Source organism: Cetorhinus maximus, chromosome 17, assembly GCF_964194155.1.
Source record: "Cetorhinus maximus chromosome 17, sCetMax3.hap1.1, whole genome shotgun sequence".
Classification (NCBI taxonomy): domain Eukaryota; kingdom Metazoa; phylum Chordata; class Chondrichthyes; order Lamniformes; family Cetorhinidae; genus Cetorhinus; species Cetorhinus maximus.
This window is the reverse complement of record NC_135895.1, coordinates 17,535,747-17,559,182: the sequence shown is the minus strand read 5'-3', so window position 1 is coordinate 17,559,182 and position 23,436 is coordinate 17,535,747. Positions and strand designations below refer to the sequence as shown.

Sequence of the window (23,436 nt, the reverse complement as noted above, 5' to 3'; positions counted from 1 at the left end):
GCAGTGTATACCATCTACAAGATGCACTGCAGGAACTCACCAAGCCTTCTTAGACAGCACCTTCCAAACCCACGACCACTACCATCTGGAAAGACAAGGGTAGCAGACACATGGAAACACCACCTGGAAGTTCCCCTCCAAGCCTCTCACCACCCTGACTTAGAAATATATCGCTGTTCCTTCACTGCCGCTGGGTCAAATCCCTGGAACTCCCTAACAGCATTGTGTGTGTACCTACACCACATGGACTACAGTGGTTCAAGAAGGCAGCTCACCACCACCTCCTCAAGAGCAATTAGAGATGGGTAAAAATGCTGCCATAGCCAGTTACACCCACATCCAAGGAAGAAATTTTATTTAAATTCCTTGCTTGATTCCACTTTTACCTACTGAGCATAGACAGAACATTTCTATCATTTCTATTCTCTTATCACATTCTGTCAGTATCTCTAGAACACCCCCCAGGACCCACCTTTTGCTGTTTTCTTCTACCATGATGATGTCATCTGCAGTAAAGTACTTTGCTTCCACATTTACTGCCCACTGCCCAGCTCTAACTCTCCACAACATCTCACAATACCTCCACTGCCTCTTATGATGACAGGTTACTTGTCCAACGTTCAGCCTTAGATGAGCCACACTTTCTGCTAGATAAACACTGGGAAGAACAAAGCGATTGCCCTTTGTCCCTCAACAAACTCCATGACCTCCCTGCCAACCACCACCTCTGTCTGAAGCATACCGTTCATGGCCTCGGCTGAGCTCCTGACTCCTTAACCTCTAAGGGTAATTTTAACCAGACCTGTGTGACAGGAGACTGACAAGATTGGATTGGCCCCCTGTTTTCAAAGCTTTCCTGACCAGCCTCCCATCCTCAACCTTCTAAACTCCAGTTCATCCAAAACTCTGGTGCATGCATCCTATCCTGCAATGTCCCATGAAGGGAATTACATAGCCTATAAAGTTTATCTGTTTGTCTGCACACTGTTACAATGAAAACGTATGAGCATCATCTGGAATGATTACCCCACCCCTTTATAAGCAACATGTTTTTGTAACACACGGACTTGGTTTATCCTTTGTTTTCTATGTAAAATAAACAGTCCTTTCAATGTAAAAATATTTTCCTAACTATTTACTTATGTGTTTGTGCTGTTTAAACAGTAAGAAGGGGAAAGGAAGAGAGAAGCCCATCAAATGTACTTTACTGAACTGTGATTATACTGTGAACATAGGAGCAGTAGACCATTCGGCCCATTGAGCCTACTCTGCTATTCAAACAGATCATGGTGATCATCTACCTCTACACCATTTTTCCCCACTATCCGCATATTCCTTAATGCCTTTACTAAGCAGAAATCTGTTGATTTCTGTCTTGAACATGCTCAATGCTTGAGTTTCCACAGTCCCCAGGATAGAGAATTCCAAAGATTCACCACCCTCTGAGTGAATAAATTCCTCCTCATATCAGTCTTAAATGGCCTGCCCCTTATTCTGAGACTGTGTCCCCTGGTTCTACACTCACCAGCCAGCGGAAATATCCTATCCATATCTACCCTGTCAAGCCCTGTAAGAATTTTGGAAATTTCAATGAGATCACCTCTCATTCTTCGAAACAAGAGAATAGAGGCCCAGTTTCCTCGATCTCTCCTCATAAGGCAATCCTGGCTTCCAGGGATTAGTCTAGTGAACCTCAGTTGCATTCCCTCCATGGCAAGCACATCCTTCCTTAGACAAGGAGACCAAAACTGTACACAGTACACCAGGCGCGGTCTCACCAAGGCTGCAAACAATTGCAGCAAGCCATCTTTACTCCTGTACTCAAATCCCCTTACAAGAAGGCCAACATACCATTTGACTTCCTAATTGCTTGCTGCACCTGCATGATAGCTTTTCATGAATCATGAACACGGGCACCCAGGTCCCTTTGGACATCAATACTTCCCAACCTCTCATCATTTAAGAAAACTCCACCTTTCTGTTTCTTCTACCAAAGTGGATAATTTAATACTTATTCACATTATATTCCACCTGCCATGTTCTTGCCCATTCACTTAGTCTGTCCAAATCCTCTTGAAGCCTCCTTGTATTCACCTCACAACTCACATTCCCACCTAGTCCTGTGTCATCAGCTAATTTGGAAATATTACATTTGGTCCCCACATACAGATCACTTATATAAATTGTGAACAGCTGTGGCCCAAGCACTGATCCTTGCGGTATCCCTCTAGTAACAGCCTGCCGTTCTGAGAATGATCCGTTTATTCCTACTCTGTTTTCTGTCTGTTAACTAATTTTCAATCCACAGCAGTACATTACACCCAACCTCATGTGCTCCAATTTTGTTTACTCACCTCCTGTGTGGGACCTTATCGAAAGCCTTCTGAAAATTGTTACGATCACAGTCGACGTTATTCGCTGAGCAAGCCAAATCTCAGAGCGAAATTTGTCTTACTGATCATAACTTTTTTTGTTTTGTATTTTGAAAACGAGGGGAAAACTACTGATCCCAGAAGCATAGAATCCCAGTAACACTTCTGGGATTTTAAAATTAAAAGATTTATTAACAAGAAGAAAGAAAAACTTAAATACACAAGATTAAAATTACACAGCTGAAGCAGTCTTACAAAACATTCCCCAAAAAAACCCAACTTGGTCAGAACACATAAGTAAACTACATGGCAACAGCTCCCTTATAGATTTTTAACCCAAGGCAAAAACTGCTGTCACTTTAATAAAGTATACCACACGACTTCTCACCCTGTTCCACTTTGGTGTGGAAATCCAAAAGAAGGTTCAGAAACAGACTGCTTTCTGAAAACAAAGATTTTTCTGGCTTGAAACTGGATGGCTGCTTCAAATTCACAACTTTTCTTAGCACAGAGCTGGTCTCAGGACATCTCCCCCATGCAGCCACCTCAACTCAACTAAACATCTTTCCTTAAATATCTTTTTTTCCCTTTCATCCTAGACTCCATTGTCCGAAGCACCTCTTTGAACTCAACTTTTCCAAAATATAAAAATCTTTCACGTCTTCCTATTGGCTCCACTTTCGGGTCAAAAAAAATTGAATAACCTTCCCATGTTTACTTATGAAACCTTTGTAAGTTGTAAAAGTCCCTTAAACTCCCTTTGAAATTTAGCAGCTGAAAAGTCAAGTCCTTACCTATCACCTGATACAAATCTTAAAACCCAACCTATTTACTTGTAATTCCAACTTCACCATAGCCTCTCATTACAAATGCATGCACCTAGCACTTTACCTTCCACCTCTCAGTTCCCACAGACAAGTTGCCTTTACTAACCTTCCCCCCAATTTAACTAATCATGGACACACACACACACACACACACATCCTTCTTTTCAGAATACCACCATATTCCCAAAAATATAAAAATAATAACACCCATCTTCACAAAATCCAAATACACCACATCACTGGTTCTCCTTTAGCTATACTACAAGTAACATCTTCAAAAACTCCAACAGGTTTGTCAAACATGATCTCCCTTTCATCAATCTATGTTGGCTCTGCCCAATCATATCATTATTTTCTAAGTATCCATTTATCACATCCTTTATAACGGATTCTAACATTTTTCATACTACTGATGTCAAACTATTCTGTAGTTCTCCATTTTCTCCCTCCCTCCCTCTCCCCTCCCTGGGCTTGAGTTGAAAAATTAAATGGATTGGGAGAACATTAAGATCTCAATAACTCAGTTTGGTTAAGCTCCCTCCTAGAGGATACAGGAGCAGTAGGTTCCTTAAAATTAAAAAGCATCTTGAAGTAACCCCATCATTCAAATATATCAATACATTATACTGTGGACAAATGGCAAGGTAAGAGTTCAAAGCAAGATGAATAGAAATACAATGTCTTCAAATGAACAAAAAGTTGTTGTTTACTGTATAGATGTGTCAAAGTCCCTCGCTCCCCTCATTCTCCAATAAAGAGGAAAAACAGGCAGCTTCTTTCCAGACATCTATCTAACTGAAGTGATTAAGTACTTACATGGAAATGTAGAAAAAAATGCAGATCAAACCCATCACTGCTATGTGATACAGTGCACAAGTACAGCTACTGAGCCAAGTGTTCTTTACTACTTTATGGAATTATATATTTTACTACTATTATACTCAGCTCACAGAATATAAGGTTTTATTTAATAGTTCTATTAAATACATTTATTTGTGTTCTTTTCAGTGACACCTGACAGCCAGATTAATGTAGAGAGACCACGGCCTTGTAAGTTGGATGATTAAATGTTATTTTAGCTTTACAAATTCATATCATTCATATCAAAATCAATATTTTTATGTACTTTGATTGTTTATGGTTGTCTCGTTTGTTGTCAAAAAAACCCTTTGTTAAGATTTTTTTTTTAATAAGTCCTGCTAATGTGAATTGCACTCTGGTGACTGGATTTATTTAGGTAAAGCTTTTTCAAAAACAATTTCTCCACTAGGAGAAGTAAGTTTGCAATTAAAAAACATTTTTTGATCTAGTTTTATTTAAGCTAAGTGCCATCCCTAGAAGCTAAGAATTCAATCACCTTATTATATGGAGAAGAGGTAACTGCTAAAAACCTAGCAACCTTTCAGGAATCTGTGTAATAAGATATTATCAATCTGTATTCCATTACAGAAGCCAGAAAATTACTTACAAAACATGAATTTCTAAGTTACAGACTTTTCTAACGTATAAATACTGATGCGGTTAAAAAAAACAATGTGCAGAAAGCAGCATTTAAAAACTTATGTATGTGATCTTTTTAAAATTATTTTTCATTAAGAAACTCAGTACATAGAGAATAAATCTCTGGGTTTCATTATTTTTTTTATTTTCTCTCTCACCCCCTCTCTGTATTTAGAAATTCAAATGTATGTGCTAAGGAAAACATGAGCTCACAAAACTTCCCTTTACTTTTCTAATTATAGTACCAACCCAAATTCAAACCACAAACTTTTCATGCCTTTACCCTACTGCCAAAACTAGTTAATATTGCCAGCTGAGATAATGGGGGTGTTTTAATATGGATGAGCAGGTGGAATTGGGTGAGGGGGCTTAAATGGGGAAAAATTCTCAGCTTGTGGGGCAGCTGCTCAACCCACTGACTTCTAAATCTTACTGAAGCGGGTCAAGGGATGGGCAGCCAACCCACTCCTAGGATACAGGTTGGCATTTTAAATATGTTAATGAAGCCAGAAGCGTCAGATTTAATTTGCTTTACAAGTTTAACTGTGACCAGCTGGGTTTCCCAGGCCTTGGAAAACCCAGCAGTAAAGCAAAGCACAGCATTAGGGAGAAAGTAAGTGGCTTATAACTGCATTTCTTGTGAGCCAGGAGGAGCAGAATATTTCCTCTAACCCCTCAAGCTCACTCAACAACAATACCTTGCGTCGCATCACAGCCCCCCACCCCACCCCGCCCATCCCTCCCAGGATCACAGACTGGACATTCCACACCCTCTCATCTCCTCAGCCCTCTGTCAATCAGGCTGATTCCCAGACAGGAAACCTTGTCAATGACAGAAGACGCACACTGTGGAGTTAAAACTCCAGAGCAGACTTCTAGGTTTCCCACGTGCTACCAGATCTCTCTCCCACCCACCCACCCATCCTCTCTTCCACCATCATCCCCCCCAGCTGACCAAAGCATACAAAAAAGTTTAGTTTTTCCTCTTCCATGTAAATGGTCATGTATTTGGAGATCTTTGAAATATTCAGCACAATGCAAGAAAGCTAAATTAAGGCTGAAATCAAGAAGATTGTACCACAGTCGGCATATATGTGCTGTGTTAAACACCATACAAGTTACCATGATAGCATGATTCATAAACAAAGCTGACCCCCTCAAGTGACAGCAGCCGGAATTTTCCACCCCCGTTGGCATTGTACGTGATGGCAGGCGTGAGTGGACATTATGGCAGGAAGGCCAGAAATCGGTTTGACACCTTCGTGAAACCAGTTTACGATCGTCCACTCCACCTGTCAACGGCGGGCCCTCTTTCCCACTTCCGGAGGTTGGGAAACTAATTTCAATGCATTTGCATCTCATCAACTTGCTTGCTTGCCAGAATTATCCTCCCACGTCAAATTTTCCACCCACATCCGTGGGAAAACACGCCAGCCTAGAACATGTCTGGACAAGTGTGACGCTCAGAAGTCGGGGCTTAACATTAGTGCCTTGCCCAACATCTATTTGTTAAATGATAATCGCGTTAGAAGAATATCTTATTTTCTACACTGTAAATCTGTGTCATATCATCCTTTTATATTTCAGTTGTCATTCATGGCCTGGATACCCCAACAGTTGTGGGAATTGCATTTGCAGCATTTGTGATTGGTGCACTTCTGACAGGAGCTTTGTGGTACATTTACTCCCACACAGGTACGTATCTTGTCAAATGTTTAACTTACTTATGGCCCTGCAGCAGGCTCACTCTCTTGGATGGGGATGGGATGAATGTTGAAGGTTCTCTGAAAATGCAAGTAATTTAATGCAGTGGAACTGTTGAAGTCAAATGGCTAATGAGGAATAGATAGGATGGACTCTATTATATAAGAAAGTACCTTAGGTTACAGTATTAATGAGCATACAAATCACAGTTTTAATCCCTTTTTCTGAATTTGTAAAACTATGCATTCATAGTTTGAGTGAATTCAAATCATGAAGTAGAGGCCAGACCTGCCAGTACGTAAAATGACGCCCGATGACACCATCCCAATGTCATCGCGCTGGCTCATGATGTTTCGTTTGGCGGGCACGCGCCGGAGTCAGCTGCGCGCCCGCCGATATTTAAAAGGCTTATTAAGGCCATTAAGGAAGTAATTAAGGCCAACTTTACGCTGCCCGTCCAACCTTACAGTTGGCGGGCGGGCGAAAAGGCCAAGCGGCCTTTACGTTTTTTAGGAAACCTCATCCACGAGCAGGATAAGGTTTCCTAAAACTTTAATGAATTAAAGAAAGCATTTTTCTGAAATGTAAAAACATGTCCCATCTCATGTGGGGACATGTTTAATTAAATTTTTAATCCATTTATTTATTTATTTCAAAAGCGCTTCAATCTCCCTGAGGCAGCTCCATGCCTCAGGGAGATTGAAGCGCTCTTTTGTGGCCCCGACTCTCCCTCCTCCGACCCCCACCCCCAGTATAGGTAGCGCTGAGCGCAACCACTCGCATCTTACGCTGGGATGGCCTTAATTGGCCCGCCCACGTAAAATAGCGCCGTGGAGCTGTTCATGGGCAGCTCCACGACCAAGCCCACCTGACACAGGAAAAATTCAGGCCAGAAAGTATATTGTTAGCACTTCACGAGTATGCGAAATAAATAATTAAAGATTTAATTTAATATCAGTAAAATGCCATAGTACATTAATCAAACCACTTAAGTTTTAAAATTGTTGAATGTTGCTTGAAAATGCAAGTAATTTAATGCAGTGGAACTTTTGAAATCGAATGGTTAATGAGGGATAGATAGGATGGAATCTATTATATAAGAATCATTGACAGATGATAAACTTTCTTACATGGAAAGGTGCTGAAGAAAATAGAAGGAGTGGTGGGTTGATTGAGGAGTTGAAAAGGGTATCACAGAAGAAACAGTCCCTCCTGAATGCTGAAAAGGAAGGGGAAAATATGTTTTGTGGTGGCATCATACTGGAGGTGGTGGAAATGGCAGAGTATGATCCGTTGAATACAGGGGTTGGTGAGGTGGAAGGTGAAGATAAGGGTGATTTCGGGAGGGAGGGAAAGAGGTGAGAGCAGAAGTGTGTGAAATAGAACGTGCACAATTGCCAACCTTGTAAACCATGGTGGGAGGAAGAATTGTTGGTTGAGGGAAAAGGAAGACCTTAGAAACGCTAGAGAAATTGATGCTCATTTTTCACTCATACGTGATGCTACAAATCTGATTCCACAGACAAAATAACTTCCATTCATAAGTTTTTCTTAAGTGAAGCCAACCTTTAAAAAATGGAGAAGTAAATTTTCATTCAAAAGAACTCTCAAAAATGTCAGGAGTGAGAGAAGAATAAAAACTTGATGTAAACAGACACAGCAACAGAAATTCAGCTCCTGATATCTGGCGATGGATTAGAATTGATGGTGGTTATGGAGAAGTCCCATGGTATTAATATTCCCACCTGGTTGAGCTGTGGTAATAGATCACAGAAGCAGAGATCTAAATGGTGGAAATATTAACATTTGGTCTGTGAGAGCAGAACAATGTAAATCCAATATACCTTTTCTGCTTTACTACAAGTTCCATTGACAGAGTCCCCTGGTGTAATGTACTCCCTTTTGGGCAGTGTAAGTTCCACAGGAAATGACAAGATCTGTTTCATAAAAATGTTTCCAGTTGTAAGAAAGATCTTTCATAGTATCTGAATGCAACATTGACTTACTTAAATTATTGCTCAGCAAGAAGTGTTAGAGGAGGAGAATGTGAGAGGACCACCCTGGGACAGGCAGTCAGCAGCAACTAGAGGAGAGTGCGAGAGAAGGACCCTGGGACAGGCAGTCAGAAGCACCTAGAAGATCCAGTCTATCTAGAGAATCTAGCATCTAGCCTTTACTCAAATAGGAATAAGGGTAAAATAAAAGCAAGGGTCCATATTCTATTTAGTTAAGATATGTCTGGGGAGCTCAGTCATGTGATTTGCACATCCTGCACTATGTGGGAAACCCTAGATGCCCCTGGCAGTCTGGATGACCATGTGTGCAGGAGGTGCCTCCGACTGGAGCAACTCGAGCTCCGGGTTTTGGAGCTTGAGCAGCAGTTGGGGGCACTACGGTGCATTCACGAAGCTGAGAGGTTTGTGGATAGCACATCTCATGACGTGGTCACCCCGCAGCTTAAGGAAGTGCAAGCAGAGAGGGAATGGGTGACTGCCAAACAGAAGAAGGAGATCAGGCAGGTAGTGAGAGAATCCCCTGAGTTCACCTCGCTCCCAAACCATTTTTCAGCCTTGGAAAACGGTGAGAGTGACGGTTCCTCTGTAGAGGCCAACCAGAGCCAAGGCCATGGCATTGTCGGTGGTCCAGCTGCTCATGGGGGAAGGAAGAAGTGTGGAAGAGAAATAGTGGTAGGGGATTCTTAAGTGAGGGTAGTAGACAGGCGCTTCTGCAACCATAAACGTGACTCCAGGATGGAATGTTGCCTCCCGGGTGCCAGGGTCAAGGATGTCAGGGAACAGCTGCAGGGCATTCTGAAGGGGGAGGGCGAAAAGCCAGAGGTTGTGGTCCATGTTGGGACCAATGACATAGGAAGAAAGAGAAATGAGGTCCTGCAAGCAGACTTTAGAGAATTAGATAGGAGACTGAAAAGCAGGACTTCAATGGTAGTAATCTCCGGATTACCCCATCTGCCTCACAGTAGTGAGTATAGGAACAGAAGGGTAGAGCAGATGAATGCGTGGCTGGAGAGATGGTGCAGGAGGGAGGGCTTTAGATTCCTGGCGCATTGGGACCATTTCTGGGGGAGTTGGGACCTGTACGAATTGGACGGGTTACATCTGAACAGGAACAGGACCAACATCATCGCAGGGAGGTTTGCTAAAGCTGTTAGGATGGATTTAAACTAAATTTGCAGAGGGACAGGATCCTGAAAAGTGGTTCAGAGAGGAGAGAAGCTGAGATAGAATTAGAAGTTAAAATGCTACTAAGTGAGTCTGGAAGGCAGAGGAAACATAGCCTAGATAAGAAGGAAGAGAAATTAGCAAAGCTAAATGGAATATATTTTAATGCAAGGAGCTTGAGAAAAAGACAGGCGAGCTGAGGTCACAGATAGGCATGTGAAAGTACGATATCGTAGCTATGATCAAGACTTGGCCAAAAGAAGGGCAGCTCAACATTCCTGGTTATAGGGTATTCAGACGAGATAGAGAGGGGGATAGAAGAGGAGGGGGTGTTGCAATATTGATCAAGGAATCAATTATAGCAGTGAGGAGGGATGATATCCTGGAAGCCATAAGGCCATATGGGTAGAAGTAAAAAACACACAAGGGGCAAACACGCTATTAGGTGTGTACTATAGGCCCCCAAATAGTCAGGGAGAGATAGAGGATCAAATATGTAGTCAAATTTCAGAGAAGTGTAAGAATAATATGGTAGTAATAGTAGGGGATTTTAGTGTGCAAGGGAGGGAGCAAAATTCTTAAGTTGCATCCAGGAGAACTTTTTTAGCTAGTACGTAGAAAGCCCAACAAGGGAGGGGGCAGTTCTGGATCTAATATTCGGAAATGAGCCCGGCAGATAGAAGGCGTATCAGTGGGGAGCATTTTGGAGATAGTGACCATAATTCAGTCAGATTTAAGATAGTTATGGAAAAGGATAAGGTTAGGCCGGGAATATAAGTTCTAAATTGAGGGAAGGCAAATTTCACTAAGATGAGATACAATTTGGCCCATGTAGACTGGAAGCAGCTACTTGCAGATACAACTGTGTCAGAGCAGTGGAAGGGATTCAAGGAGGAAATCACGAGAGTACGGGGCAAATATGTTCCCGTAAAGACAAAGCGGGGGACCAAATCCAGAGAACCCTGGATGTCAAAGGACATAAAGGTTAGGATTAAGAAAAAAAGAGAAGCTTATGGCAGATACTGATGGCTCAATATGGCAGCGTCCCTAGAGGAGTATTAAATTGCACTGGGGACCTTATAAACGAAATTAGGAAAGCTAAGAGAGAAAGAATTGGTGGGTAGAGTAGAGGAAAACCCAAAGGGTTTTTTTAAATATATAAAGAACAAGAGAATAACTAGGGAAAGATTAGGTCCAATTAGGGACCATAGAGGTAATCTGTGTGTGGACCCGGAAGGCGTGGGCACAGTCCTCAATGACTGCTTTGCATTGATCTTCACAATGGAAAAGGGCAATGCAGGTATAGACATCAGGGTGGATGATTATGAAATATTAGAGGAGATTAACATAGAGAGAGTGGAGGTACTAGCTGGTTTGGCGGCCTTAAAAGTGGATAAATCCGCAGACCCGGATGAGATGTATCCCAGGCCGTTGAGGGAGGCAAGGGAAGAGATATCAGGGGCCCTGGCAGTAATTTTCAAATCCTCTCTGGCCACAGGTGAGGTGCCAGAGGACTGGAGGGCTGCTAACATTGTCCCATTATTAAAAAAGGAAAGAAGGGATAGACCAAGAAATTACAGGCCAGTCAGTCTAACCTCGGTGGTGGGGAAGTTACTAGAAAGAATTCTGAGGGACAGAATATATCTGTACTTGGAGAGACACGGATTAATCAGGGATAATCAGCATGGAATTGTTAAGGGAAGGTCATATTTGACAAATTTGATTAAATTTTTTGAAGAGGTAACCAGGAGTGTTGATGAGGGTAACATATTTGATGTGGTCTACATGGACTTTAGCAAGGCTTTTGATGAGGTCCCTCATGGAAGACTGGTCAAGAAAGTAAGAGCCCATGGGGTCCAAGGCAAAGTGGCACGTTCGATCCAAAATTGGCTGAGAGGCAGGTACCAGAGGGTGATGTTAGAGGGATGTTTCTGTGACTGGAAGTCTGTGTCCAGTGGGTTCCGCAGGGTTCGGTGCTGGGGCCCTTGCTGTTTGTGATAAATGATTTGGACTTAAATGTAGCGGGTATGATCAAGAAGTTCGCAGAAATCATGAAAATTGGCAGAGTGGTAAATAGTGAGGAAAGGCGTAAACTGCAGGAGGATATCAATAGACTGGTCAGGTGGGCAGAGCTGTGGCAAACAGAATTCAACCTGGAAAAGTGTGAGATAATACACTTGGGGAGGGCTAACAAGGCAAGGCATTACACTATGAAGGCTAGGAACCTGGAAAGTACTGAAGATCAGAGGGACCTTGGTGTGCATATCCACAGATCCCTGAGGATAGCAGGGCAAGTAGATAAGGTGGTTAAGAAGACATATGGGATACTTGCCTTTATTAGCTGAGGCACAGAATACAAGAGCAGGGAGGTTATGCTGGAGCTGTATAAAACGCTGGTTAGGCCACAACTGGAGTACTGTGTGCAGTTCTGGTCACCACATTATAGGAAGGATGTGATTGCACTGGAGAGGGTGCAGAGGAGATTTACCAGGATGCTGCCTGGGCTGGAAGGTCTGAGCTATGACAAAGGATTGGATAGGCTGGAGTTGTTTTCCTTGGAGCAATGAAGGTTGAGAGGGGACCTGATAGAGGTGTATAAGATTATGAGGGGTATAGATAGGGTGGATAAGAAAGCACTTTTTCCATTAGTAGAGGGGTCAATAACCAGGGGGCATAGATTTAAGGTAAGAGGTAGAAGGCTAAGAGGGGAGCTGAGGAGAAATTTTTTCACCCAGAGGGTGGTGGGAGTCTGGAACTCACTGCCCTAAAAGGTGGTTGAGTCAGAAACTCTTGTAACATTTAAGAAGTATTTATATATTCACTTGTGTTGCCTTATCCTCCAGGGCTATGGGCCAAGCACAGGAAAATGGGATTAGTGTTGTCAGATCTTTGTTGATCGGTATGGACACGATGGGCCGAATGGCTTCCTTCTGTGCTGTAAACATCTGAGTCTATAAAAGCAACTTTAAAGTCATACGGACTCAAAATGTTAGCTCTGTGTCTCTCTCCACAGATGCCGCCAGACCTGCTGAGTTTTTCCAACATTTTCTGTTTTTATTTCAGATTTCCAGCATCTGCAGCATTTTGCTTTCATTCCATTGCTCTAGGTAGTTGGGTAGATGCAATTAAATATTAAAACACTATCTGCAAGATTAATTAAAATGAAATGGTTGAGTAAGAATGGTTGTATTTCTGTACTGTAGATTCTGTTGCTTTGCTATTACTTCCCAGTGCTTGGAATTAGGCTGGTTGTTTTGTTATTGATGGATTTATATTAGTTTTCTGAGGAAAGGTTGAGTATTTGTTTGTCTACATGGCTCTATTTCTAAAATATCCAAAGCCCTATACATGACACTGAAAAAGTGCTCAATTGGCTCTTGTGTGCTAATTGTAGGTGCAGCTGGTGATCAATCAATTAATTCAACAGTGTTTCTTTGTACAGGATAGATGTACGTCCATATTTATCAAGGATGACTGGAAACACTGAATTGTTCATTAATTTGTATATAGGGAAATGATGGAGCAGCTGGCAGGTCACATTGTTGACCCACTGTTTCAGGTCGAAGAGCAAGTCCATAATCTGCCTCAAGTATACAACAAAATTAAGTTACTTGTTCAAAAGTTCATAAGAACTCTACCATCTCTCTTGACACTAATTTTACATAACAGCTGTGTGACTGTAGGTCAGAAATATTTCTTAAGTTACAGGGAACAGTCAGGCATGTATAAACCTGCACCAGAGGAAAAATATTTGTTTCCCTTCAGAGAGAATGACAAAAGCTAGTTATCACTTTCTCTTACTTATAAAGCTTAAAGTACTGGAGGGAGAAAATAGCAAAATATTCCACTGTAATGCAATTGTACTGAACATAGCCCATTGCCTTTAAAACATCCATTGAAATTCAGCAAAAGATACAACAGCTGTCTGAATTACTATTATTCAGCCCTGGAGGTAGAAACGCAGTTCAGCGTCATCTAGTACAACTCATTGAGTGCACATTGTTCCATTTAATTCATGTTTCCCTCCATCTCTCTGTGCATGTTATGAATTATGACCAAAGATCCAAATGTGTTCATCTCAAAAAAGTGAGCATATTCCCCCTAAATCTTTAGGATTAGAGTTCAGCTTTCTGCATTACTTGGAACCTCATTTGTTAAGTGCTTCCGATTCATTGTATTAACGTAAAGTATTAAATATCTGTTAGACATCTATTATCTGCATCTATCTTCAGGTTTTGGGTGTTAATTTACCCCTACAAAAACATTTTTCTTTCAGTAATAATTGTTAGCACTTATTCACTTGGAGAGGAAAATGAAATATTGAATAAATCCTTGAAGAATTGTAGACTATCAAATTTTCAAGTGTCCTGATTAAAATAATCTGACAAAGCAAACTCAAATCATACTGAAGCAGATGGAAAAATAGCAATCAGATTTCCTGGACAGGGAATTGTAATATATAAGCATGTACCCCAGTCAGATACTAACAAAACAAAAGCAGTTTACTGCTCAGAGCTGGATTTGTTTCATTTAAAAGTGTGCAAATTATTTTTATAGACCCTCAGTGGTCTGTACACCCCACCATGTTCACTCTGCTAACCAGGCTTTTTCCACAGTATATCTTGATTTTCGACAGATTAGCTCTTGCTGTTCTTGGAGACAGTTCTAGTAGTACTCAGCTATTTTCATATATTTCAGTGCAGACTATGAATTTATCCCTTACTGAATGGTGAACTGATTCTTACAGTTAGCAAATCCAGTTAAGTCCTGAAAGCCATTTTCCTCCCTAAATAAAGTATTTACCATTACATGGCTCGGGAAATGGTTAAATGTAGAATGAAGTTACCAATCCGGGATAACAGCAGGGGTTCAAGGCCTGTTCTGATTTTCGCATGAATCTGTGATGAATTATTTTTACTTGGCAGTGAGTTTCAGAGCAGAGGGGCCTTGAAAAGGGATTCTGATTAAACAAAAGCACCTCCACTAGTGGATGGGGAGAAAAAGAGCTTCATGGCTTTCAAAAGCTATGTCCATTTATACTTGTTGGTATATTGTTGACTGGTCCTGCAGAGGAAGGAATTATATCCAGGAGATGATTATGAACATAAAGCCTTAAACTTTATATCTCACATACTAACCATTGATGAATTATTATTGCTGTACATAACAAGATGATCCTTTTCAAGATAAGATATTTTACTTCTGTTCACTTAATTGTCCCACAAATGCATGACTAAATTTATGTAGGGTCTTTGCATCTGGTGAATTGGTCAATAAATTGACAACTGTCTACCTTCTGCAGGTGAAACAGCTGGAAGGCAGCAAGTCCCCACATCTCCTCCAGCATCAGAAAACAGCAGCACTGCTCACAGCATTGGCAGTACTCAAAGCACTCCCTGTTCAAGCAGCAGTACGGCCTAACCCTAAGGGAAATAGTTGTGGGGGAAATGGAGTATCGAGGCAAAGTTCAAAGTGGCTAATTGTTGATGTTAGTATCCTGAGGATAAAAGGAAGACCTTCCTTTGAAAGCAGAGATCTGTTTTCGAGGCAAGAAATCATCTAGGTTGCTTTATACTTTAGGCAAACTGACTTAACTCGAGTACATAACACTATATGTGACAAAACTACTAATTACCCTGAGTTGGGAACTTGCTAACTGTTTATGGGTTCCTTATGTGAAATTTGTACCAGATATTTTTTTTCCAGTGCTGCCTTATTTCTAGAATGCAGCTATTTATTTTTTTCTGGGCTTTATGTAAACGCCAGCAACTTGCTGAGTGTAGAAAGGGCAACACCATGTACTGATTAACAGAAGACAAAAATCTTCGATAACAGAAACACACCACACAGAGAGCAAATCTGTATGAGTTAAACAGATTCCAGAGAAACATTGGTGTTTTCGCATAGGTATATTTACAGTGAGCCCCCTTTTATAATATTCTGCCCACCGTGACACATAATTTCCAGGAATATTAACAGCTTTGTTAAGGTAGTCATGCTTTTAAGGAAATTGATCTAAAATTAAAAATGTAGACCAAATCAAAACTTTCTGCTGTTTTTCTCAAATGAGTTAGACAGGTGTTTTTCAAAGACATAAATTAATTATTTTTCAAGTATCTGGCAGCAACTAATATTTTAAGACACAAATGGGACATTTTAAGCACACTGTGAATTCCTTTCCTGGCTTTATTTGTATGTATTTTTAAAAGCAGGTGTTCATCAGTGAGAGAGTCTCTGACTTGTCCCGTATCATGAATGTCCAATTTTGTGCAGCTCAGCAAACTGTGTTCTTCACGGTACTGATTATTGCATACTGTACAGTTGAATGTATTTTACATCATGAATTAATAATGTATTCCTTGTATATAAACATTTATAGACACTCTCTAGAGCAGAGTACAGAGTATTTTAGTAACATATAAGCTATATTTTTTATTGTATTCTGAATTTCTGTATGTGTTCTAAGGGCAGAATCAGTGATCCAATGCTGTCAGTGGGGAACCAAGCTCAAAGTGAGCGCAGGTGGGATAATCTGTGCCAACTATGTTGTTGTTGCCCAATCTCTGACCCGCACTCCCTTGTTTTCCCACTGGGATTGCAGGATTATTGAATTTACCCTTTAATGTCAAAATTACATAAATTAAATTCATTTATACAGATGTGTATTAATTTTGCTAACTGTGAATTTTCCATTGAATTTTATAATGTACTTTTGCTACTTTGCTACCAGCTTTTTACTCATTCCCCTCAGAAATTCTGTTCGGGTAATAGAAGTCGATTTGTTTAATCAGAATCAATCCTACTGAAAGTAATTGGGAAGGCCCATTTTTGCATTTTGGTAAGATACTAAGGGCATATTTTAACTTTATTTTTCTGACGCCATTGACAACAGACGAGACTGCACCAAATACGTGCACTTTCCCAAGGCTGGCAACTGAAGGACTTTAGGAGTAGATGTGACTTCAAGGATGATTTTAAAAATTAACAGCAGAATAGTATGATTGAACTTAGTAAAATCCATTGTGCACTGTGCATTGTGTACATCATTTGTGGATGTAATGGCACTGAAAAATCAAGAGACAAAGTGACCAATGCACTTCACTAAAGCAGGGACACAGGTTCCTATTAAACATCTAATTTCTATTCCCTTATTCAGTACATTTCTGAGAGAAATGTCTATGAATGAGCAATTTAGCACTTTAATTCTCTTAACTTTCCAAACACCAAGGCAATTTCACAATTTATTAATTTTCTAAAAAGTCTGTATTAAACCCATGCTAGCCAGTTGAATAAAGGGTGTAAAGTATAAGGTAGCATCATTCATATATTGCTTATTCTTTTCTCCAAATCACATACTAAAGTTGCCTCTGGCATGTCCTACTGACTACTTTTTAAAATTACAGATTTTTTTGATAGCTTGGTGTTAGGTGGTGATTACAGTTAACATTTTTACAGGCAGCTGTCACTGTAATATTTTGCTTTCTCATCTTTTTCCAAATTGATTGGAAAAATCCCCTGCAGGGATATTTTTCTCTTTTCATGATATAAATTGAAAATATTTAAGAGTTAGACTGACTGCCACAAAAGGGGTGACATTATGCCTTCCACATTATGCTTTCAAAGTTCATGTTAATCTACTTTTAAGTTGCATGTAAAATCTTTTGTGTAATAGAATTATATGCATATATATAAAATACATTTTGCCCTAACAGCATAATGATGCATAAAGAAAATCACTGAATGTAATGCCCTACAACAACTTTTTTTATCTTTGCTTTCTCACTCTACCATTGGTTCAAGGATTCTTGTGATTCTAACTTGTGTAAGAAATTTTTCTGAAACAATCAGTAGCAATTGGATTACCTTAAACATTATGGTAGGTTCACTCTGAATGATTTCGTGTGAATATTGGCAGCTCTGTACTTCTAAATTTCAGAAGGTATATACCTTCTGCAACTTTGGATGTTTGTATAATATATTACTGTTGGAGTAACAATTCATTTTTAAGATTGTAAATTTTCTGTTCTTAATACTGTACTTTGTTCGCCTGTATCTTTAAAATATATCTACCTCACTGTTGTACTAAAGGAACAAAGCTTGTACTGCTGGTTGTACCAATTGACTTTTGTAAGTAATTGCAGGTGGTGTCTGTGCATTCTTAATAGGACTGTGTTCTGTTCATGTCTATTTTTCATATGCTGTTGTAAAGGGATTTGTAAATTTTTTAAAAATGTATGATCATTTGTCATACGATATAATTGTGTAAAATAAAGGTGTATATCAATTAATAGAATACGCAATTTTTATTATTAAGTAAACAAGATACTAGATACAAGAAAAGTAAAAACCTGGCACTCTTGGCATGATGGTTGCAACTTCACCCAATACATTTGCCAAGAATTAGTCCTCCAAGATCATTAAATATACACAGATGGGAAAGGCTATATGACCCATCTTAGGTCTTCCACCCAGAAAAACTCTACAGTTCCCCATTACGTTATCCAATTGTTGCTTAGATGATTCCAAGAATATTACTTCCACTGTCCCACCTGTGAATCCATCCCAACTATTGATACTTTCTGTGGAGAATTTCTTGACCTTCAGTTTGAATAGTAGATTGCATGCAGTATAATGCAAAATACTAGAATAATAGAAAACAGAATAAGAAAAAAAAATCAGAACAGCTTTGATTGATCTTCGTTATCCTGTATTTTGGGGCCATACAAATTCATGTTATAGCAGGGAGTTTCAGTATGGCAAGGCGCTTGTTTCTACCCATAATTTCTTATATGATAAATTATTAAATTGGCAGTACCATTGTGAAAAGGTTGAGTAGAGCCCAGGGGCTTCTCCACAGGGAGGAAATAAAACTGGAAAAGAGAGTCCCTGTGAGTTGCTCTCAAGCACCTTCCAGCAGATGGTCACAGAGTGTTGGCAGGGAGCTGGAAGCAAGTTTCCTTCCTGCCCCCTCAGTGTGGAATGCAACACATTGTAAAGAGCCCACAAAAGGAGAACGGGGAATTAAATAGCAGAGCATTTTAGAAATGTTATGTATAGCTTCTTTGTTAATGAGGAATCATTAAAAAGTCTAGAAGCGAAGGACTACCATGTATAATGTGGAATGCAATAGTGTATAATAAAAAAAGTTAAGCCAACAAATAAAATATGAGCCTTCCTCAAAAATAATGTATTTGAGTAAATAAGTGCAGATCTAAATATTTGGCACCTAAATATTTTTAATAAATTTTCAGCACTTTGTAAGACATCTGTGATAAGACACTTTGGGGCCAAAATTTAATTTGTGTCATGCTGCTTCAAAACAGTGCTATGTAGACAGGCAGCACTGTGGACCCTGCATAATCCACATGGGTCTTTCAATGATATAAATGAGGCGCTGCCTACTCTGATGGAATCAATGTAGTCTATGAAGCACCGGTTTGAAGGAGCGCTATCCTAACACCTTTTAATCCCAATGCAAATGTATGGGGGTGAAATTGGTCTACATCATCAAAGTGATGCAGCCTTGTAGCCAATCAGCAGCCGACTTTTCACTGCGCCGTTTTTATTTTCCGTTGTCTTGGAAAACGTTGACGAGTTTTTTTTATTTCAAACCGAGTAAATGTAAGAATAGAAAATAAATCTCCAAAAAGAATTCGAACTGTCTTTCCGTCAACCTCAGTGGAAAGAAGGTCGGGTGTAGTGGAAATTCGGCTGCCAATTTGCAATGAACCTGTTTCACACTGCTGGCACAGACCAATTTCACCCCTGTGTAGCTTCCTTCTGTTTTATATGTTCAATTCCGATGTTTTAGAAGTGCAAGGGTTAACAGTTGGACTAGGTTTTGGATTGCAGATTGCGACGCTTATTCCAGAACAAAAGCTCTATTTTTATTTTTACGCTGTTGACTAATCTTGAGATATTACTAATACTAACATCAAATAGAATTAAAATTGAAATACTGTTAGCTGTTATTTACACAGAACAAAACCACCTCCAGTGTAACAGATTGTACCCTAGCAAGCAGTCCACAATTGTGCAGCTATTCAGAAATATTGCCCATTAGAAGTCAGTGATTTGCATATGTACCTTTACCAGAAAATGATCTCATTTCTTACGAAGAATTTGGCAAAGAGCATTCCAATTTTCCAAAACTGTTCTCCTATTTTCTTTTTATTATTCAAGTGTTCATTATACGATTGTTTTTTTTATCATTCTTTGTGGCTTTTCTTGCTCTAATTGCTTTTATTGGGACCCAGAACACTTCTCTGCAAATCCGATTACTAAATGCACTTTAGCCTGCCATGCCCCACTGATCCTAAAGATGACTGTATGACAAAATGAGAAACAACTTGCTTGGTTTAATGGATTTTCGGTATCTGATGTAGATGTGATGATTGGAGCATGGCTATGAATCATGAGCAGGAATGTGGTGAGGTTTAAGATTAACTGGTGCTGAAATGGAAGACAGTTTTTCATTAGCTTTGCCGCACTCTGCTCAGAATCTCTAATTTACATCCTACGGGTGGTGAACAAAAGTGCTCTGACGTTAATGATTAAAGATTGTGTATAACCATGAACATATAGTATTAGGTAAAGGTCATTAAAAGGTTTAGCAATGTTGCATAATATAGGCTAAAACTTTTAATATGCGACACAATGTATTATTATTGCTAGCAGGTTAATGTGCTAATTTAATGAAACTAAACATTCACTACCCAATTGATACACAAAAATAATTTTAAACATTGCTTGCAAAAGATCAATATTTGCCTTTGAGTGCAGTGCTCACTGTAGTCTCTTCGTGCATCAACTAGACCACAGGGGTTGACAGTTTCCAATTCTTTAATCCTGCTGCTGTTAGAATTTCTATTAGCTGCTTTTGACATTTCAGAACTTGAAATAAAACCTTCACAAGTTAGAGGTCAGTTTAATGTGAAACATCATGTATCCAGATTAATCAAACCAAGGCTAGTAAAGACTAATGTGTTATTAACCAAGGTTGAATGAGATCATGAATAATTCATTGCATTGTGAGTAATCCTATTACTCATCATTCCCATAAACTACAATATATCCAATGGCATCAATAATAATTTCCATGATTATTGTTCAAATACAACTTTCATGGCAAATGAAAGGATTTGACCAGGCACAAAGTTTAGTAATCATTGGGCGGAATTGTCCCAGATTTGCACTACGTACAGCAGTGGGCGGGCAAAGCGACATCTTACCCGCCGACCGCAATGGTGGCTTTTCACGCCATATCGTCCCAAACCCGCCGCATTAATTACGCATTCCCAAGAAACATGCCGTTTCCAGGGCGGGTGGGCTCTCAATCGCCCGGCACGCCATCACCTTGCCGCTTCATCACACCGGGCGCCATATTTAGAGTCCAGCCACGCGCACACCTCTCAGTGCTTCCAGCTCATGACTGCTACAAAGAAGATGTGGCACTGAAAGGCAAAAAGACTGCAGCTCCTAGGTTCAATGATTCGTCCCTCAAGCAGTGGGGGCTCACCGTGATGTCCTCTATCCACGCTCTGGCCGTGGGATGGGCAGCAAACTCACTACTCCGGCTTGGGAGGCGGTGGCAATGGTGGTCAGCGCCAATGCCCTGCAAAAGAGGACAGCCACCCAGTGCTGCTACAGGATGAATGGTCTCATCCATTTCACCAAGGTAATTCACTCAACTCACACACACAAATCCATCACAAATTGACAGGGATGTCGCGTCTCAGGGGACAACACCACTAACTCTCACACACACCCTCACATCTCCATCAGGTTCATAGCTTCTGGAGCTCACGTCCTCATCCTGTCCAGGGCTCCACTCCCCACACAAACATTCCATACAGTGCCATGTGTCCTGCTCACACTCCATATGTTTTCATGCAGGAGAATCTGGCTCACATCAGCAGGGACATGTTCCAGATCGGGAGGTGGAGTGGCCCCCATTAGGCCTCTCACTCACTTTGAGGAGTGTACCATCGCACGGATTGGTGAGGGCGTGGGCCATGCCTGCGGCGACGGTGAGGTCGGCGATGAATGCCCTCGTGAGGATCTTGCACCACATCATCCCTCAACACAAATGTGAGGGCTCTGTCTCCTGTTTTTGACTCTGCTGCCATGCACTAATTATCTCTACTTTGGATCACAGGGAGCTCTGCCAAGTGACTGACACTCTCAGCCAGCCAGTCCCTCAGCTCCACCCAAATCCTCACCTCCAGCCAAAGGACACCTCCTTCATTGAAGAGCTGGAAATAAGTAACCTGGAAGACCCTTTCCAGCGCTTACCCACACCCTCCACCAGTGCAGAGACACACACCTCTGTGGAACCTAGATCTTGAGTAGGCTTGAGTTCACAGTCTGATGGTTACCGCACAGACACAATCCCACAGCAGCAGGAGGCAGGTTTGTGCAAGCTCCCTGGCACTCGGAGGACTGCTGGGGATCGGGCATCTGTGAGGTCTGAGTCAGATGATGAGCCTCTAGATTTGGCCTTACCAATCATCCTAGAGAGACAGCAGAAGGTGTGGGTGGGAACATCACGCAGAGTTATTGGAAGCCCTCAGCAGAGTGGCATGCAAGTTGGAGGAGTGTGTCTGCCACTCTCTGATGAAGTGGTGCCCACATGTGCGTGTATCGAGGTCTCCATGGAAAGGATGGCAGATTCCATGGAGACCCTGGTCAACCAGAAGACGAAGATGTGTGCAGACTTGCACTCCATCGCGGGAGCCATGGGGGAGTTACTACAGAGGCAACACGAGAGGGAAACATGGCACCTTGACGCCCCTCCAGGTGCTCCTTCCCCCTCAAGGAGTCAGGCCAGGGCCCCTGAGCACCTGAAGGGAGGAGGAGCGGCAGCTGAACACCCCTGGGTCATCCACTCAGGAATCTCAGAGGCTGTCCTCTCCCTCTGAGTCCCCTTTGCCAGTGAGCCCCTCAACCTCGTCCTCTGTCACCACAGAGGGAGCAGCTGGCCAATGAATGATTCTGGAGGGAGAAGTGCCTCCATGCCCCACCATCCACCCTCACTGTCCCTTCTACCGCCACTGTCCAACCCTCACCCTCCCACCTTACCGCCTCACTCTGCCCACGTTCATTCTCACCATTCCCTCATACCATGTCCACCCTCAGTTTGCTCCCCAGGAGGCAGTCATGGACCCATCAGACCCCTCTCTTGCATGTTCATCTGGACATTCCCCCCTCAGGCCCCCTTCACTCCCTGGAACCCTTTTCCCCCTCCAGACTCCTTCTCTCCCAGAACCCCTTTCCTCCAGAACCCCATCCCCACCTTCCCCCTACCCCCTTCCGGACCCATTCGGCCTCCCCCCAGAATGCCTTGCCCTCACTTAGTCCTCCCCCACCACTTAGCCCCTCCCCCTTCCTGACTCCCTTAGACACCCTTGCTTATTCCACCACCCTTGGTCTTTCCCCCTTCCTCCAGCCTCACTTCTTCCTCCGGCTTTACTCCTTTCCCCTTCCCGACCCCTTCCTCCACCCTTACTTTTCCCTCCACCCTTATTCCCTACCCTCTCTGCTCTCCTTCTTCCCTCCTCCACCTGGACTTCATCCCGTCTCCGCACTCCTGCCTCCCCCTGGATTCCCTCCCTCCCCTCTCTGCACTCCTTCCCCCCTCCGAACTCCTTCCTTTACACCTTCCACCTCCTTTACTCCTACCTCCCCAATTGCCATCTTCTCCCCGGTTACCCCCTCTTCCCTTGTAACCCTCCACCCTCCCAACCTCACCCCATCCTGACACCTTCAATTCCTCCTCCCAACCTCCCCCCCCCACCCCCCCAACGCCTCTTCCTCTCCCAATCGATCCTAGACCTTCCTCTCCCACCCCCCTGA

The 23,436-nt window shown here is 41.7% G+C and overlaps 1 protein-coding gene across 3 annotated transcripts in view; it reads left to right on the top strand.

Moving 5' to 3' along the window:
* Positions 1–17,875, top strand: part of tgfbr3 (transforming growth factor, beta receptor III) — a 229,428-nt gene extending 211,553 nt beyond the window's left edge. For all 3 annotated transcript variants that reach the window (XM_078560778.1, XM_078560776.1, XM_078560777.1), the window contains exons 15-17: positions 4,208–4,249; positions 6,287–6,394; positions 14,885–17,875. In XM_078560778.1, the coding sequence (XP_078416904.1) occupies positions 4,208–4,249; positions 6,287–6,394; positions 14,885–15,003 (269 nt within the window). In that variant the 3' untranslated portion in view covers positions 15,004–17,875. The remainder of the gene's footprint in view (positions 1–4,207; positions 4,250–6,286; positions 6,395–14,884) is intronic.
* The last annotated feature ends 5,561 nt before the right edge of the window (positions 17,876–23,436 follow it).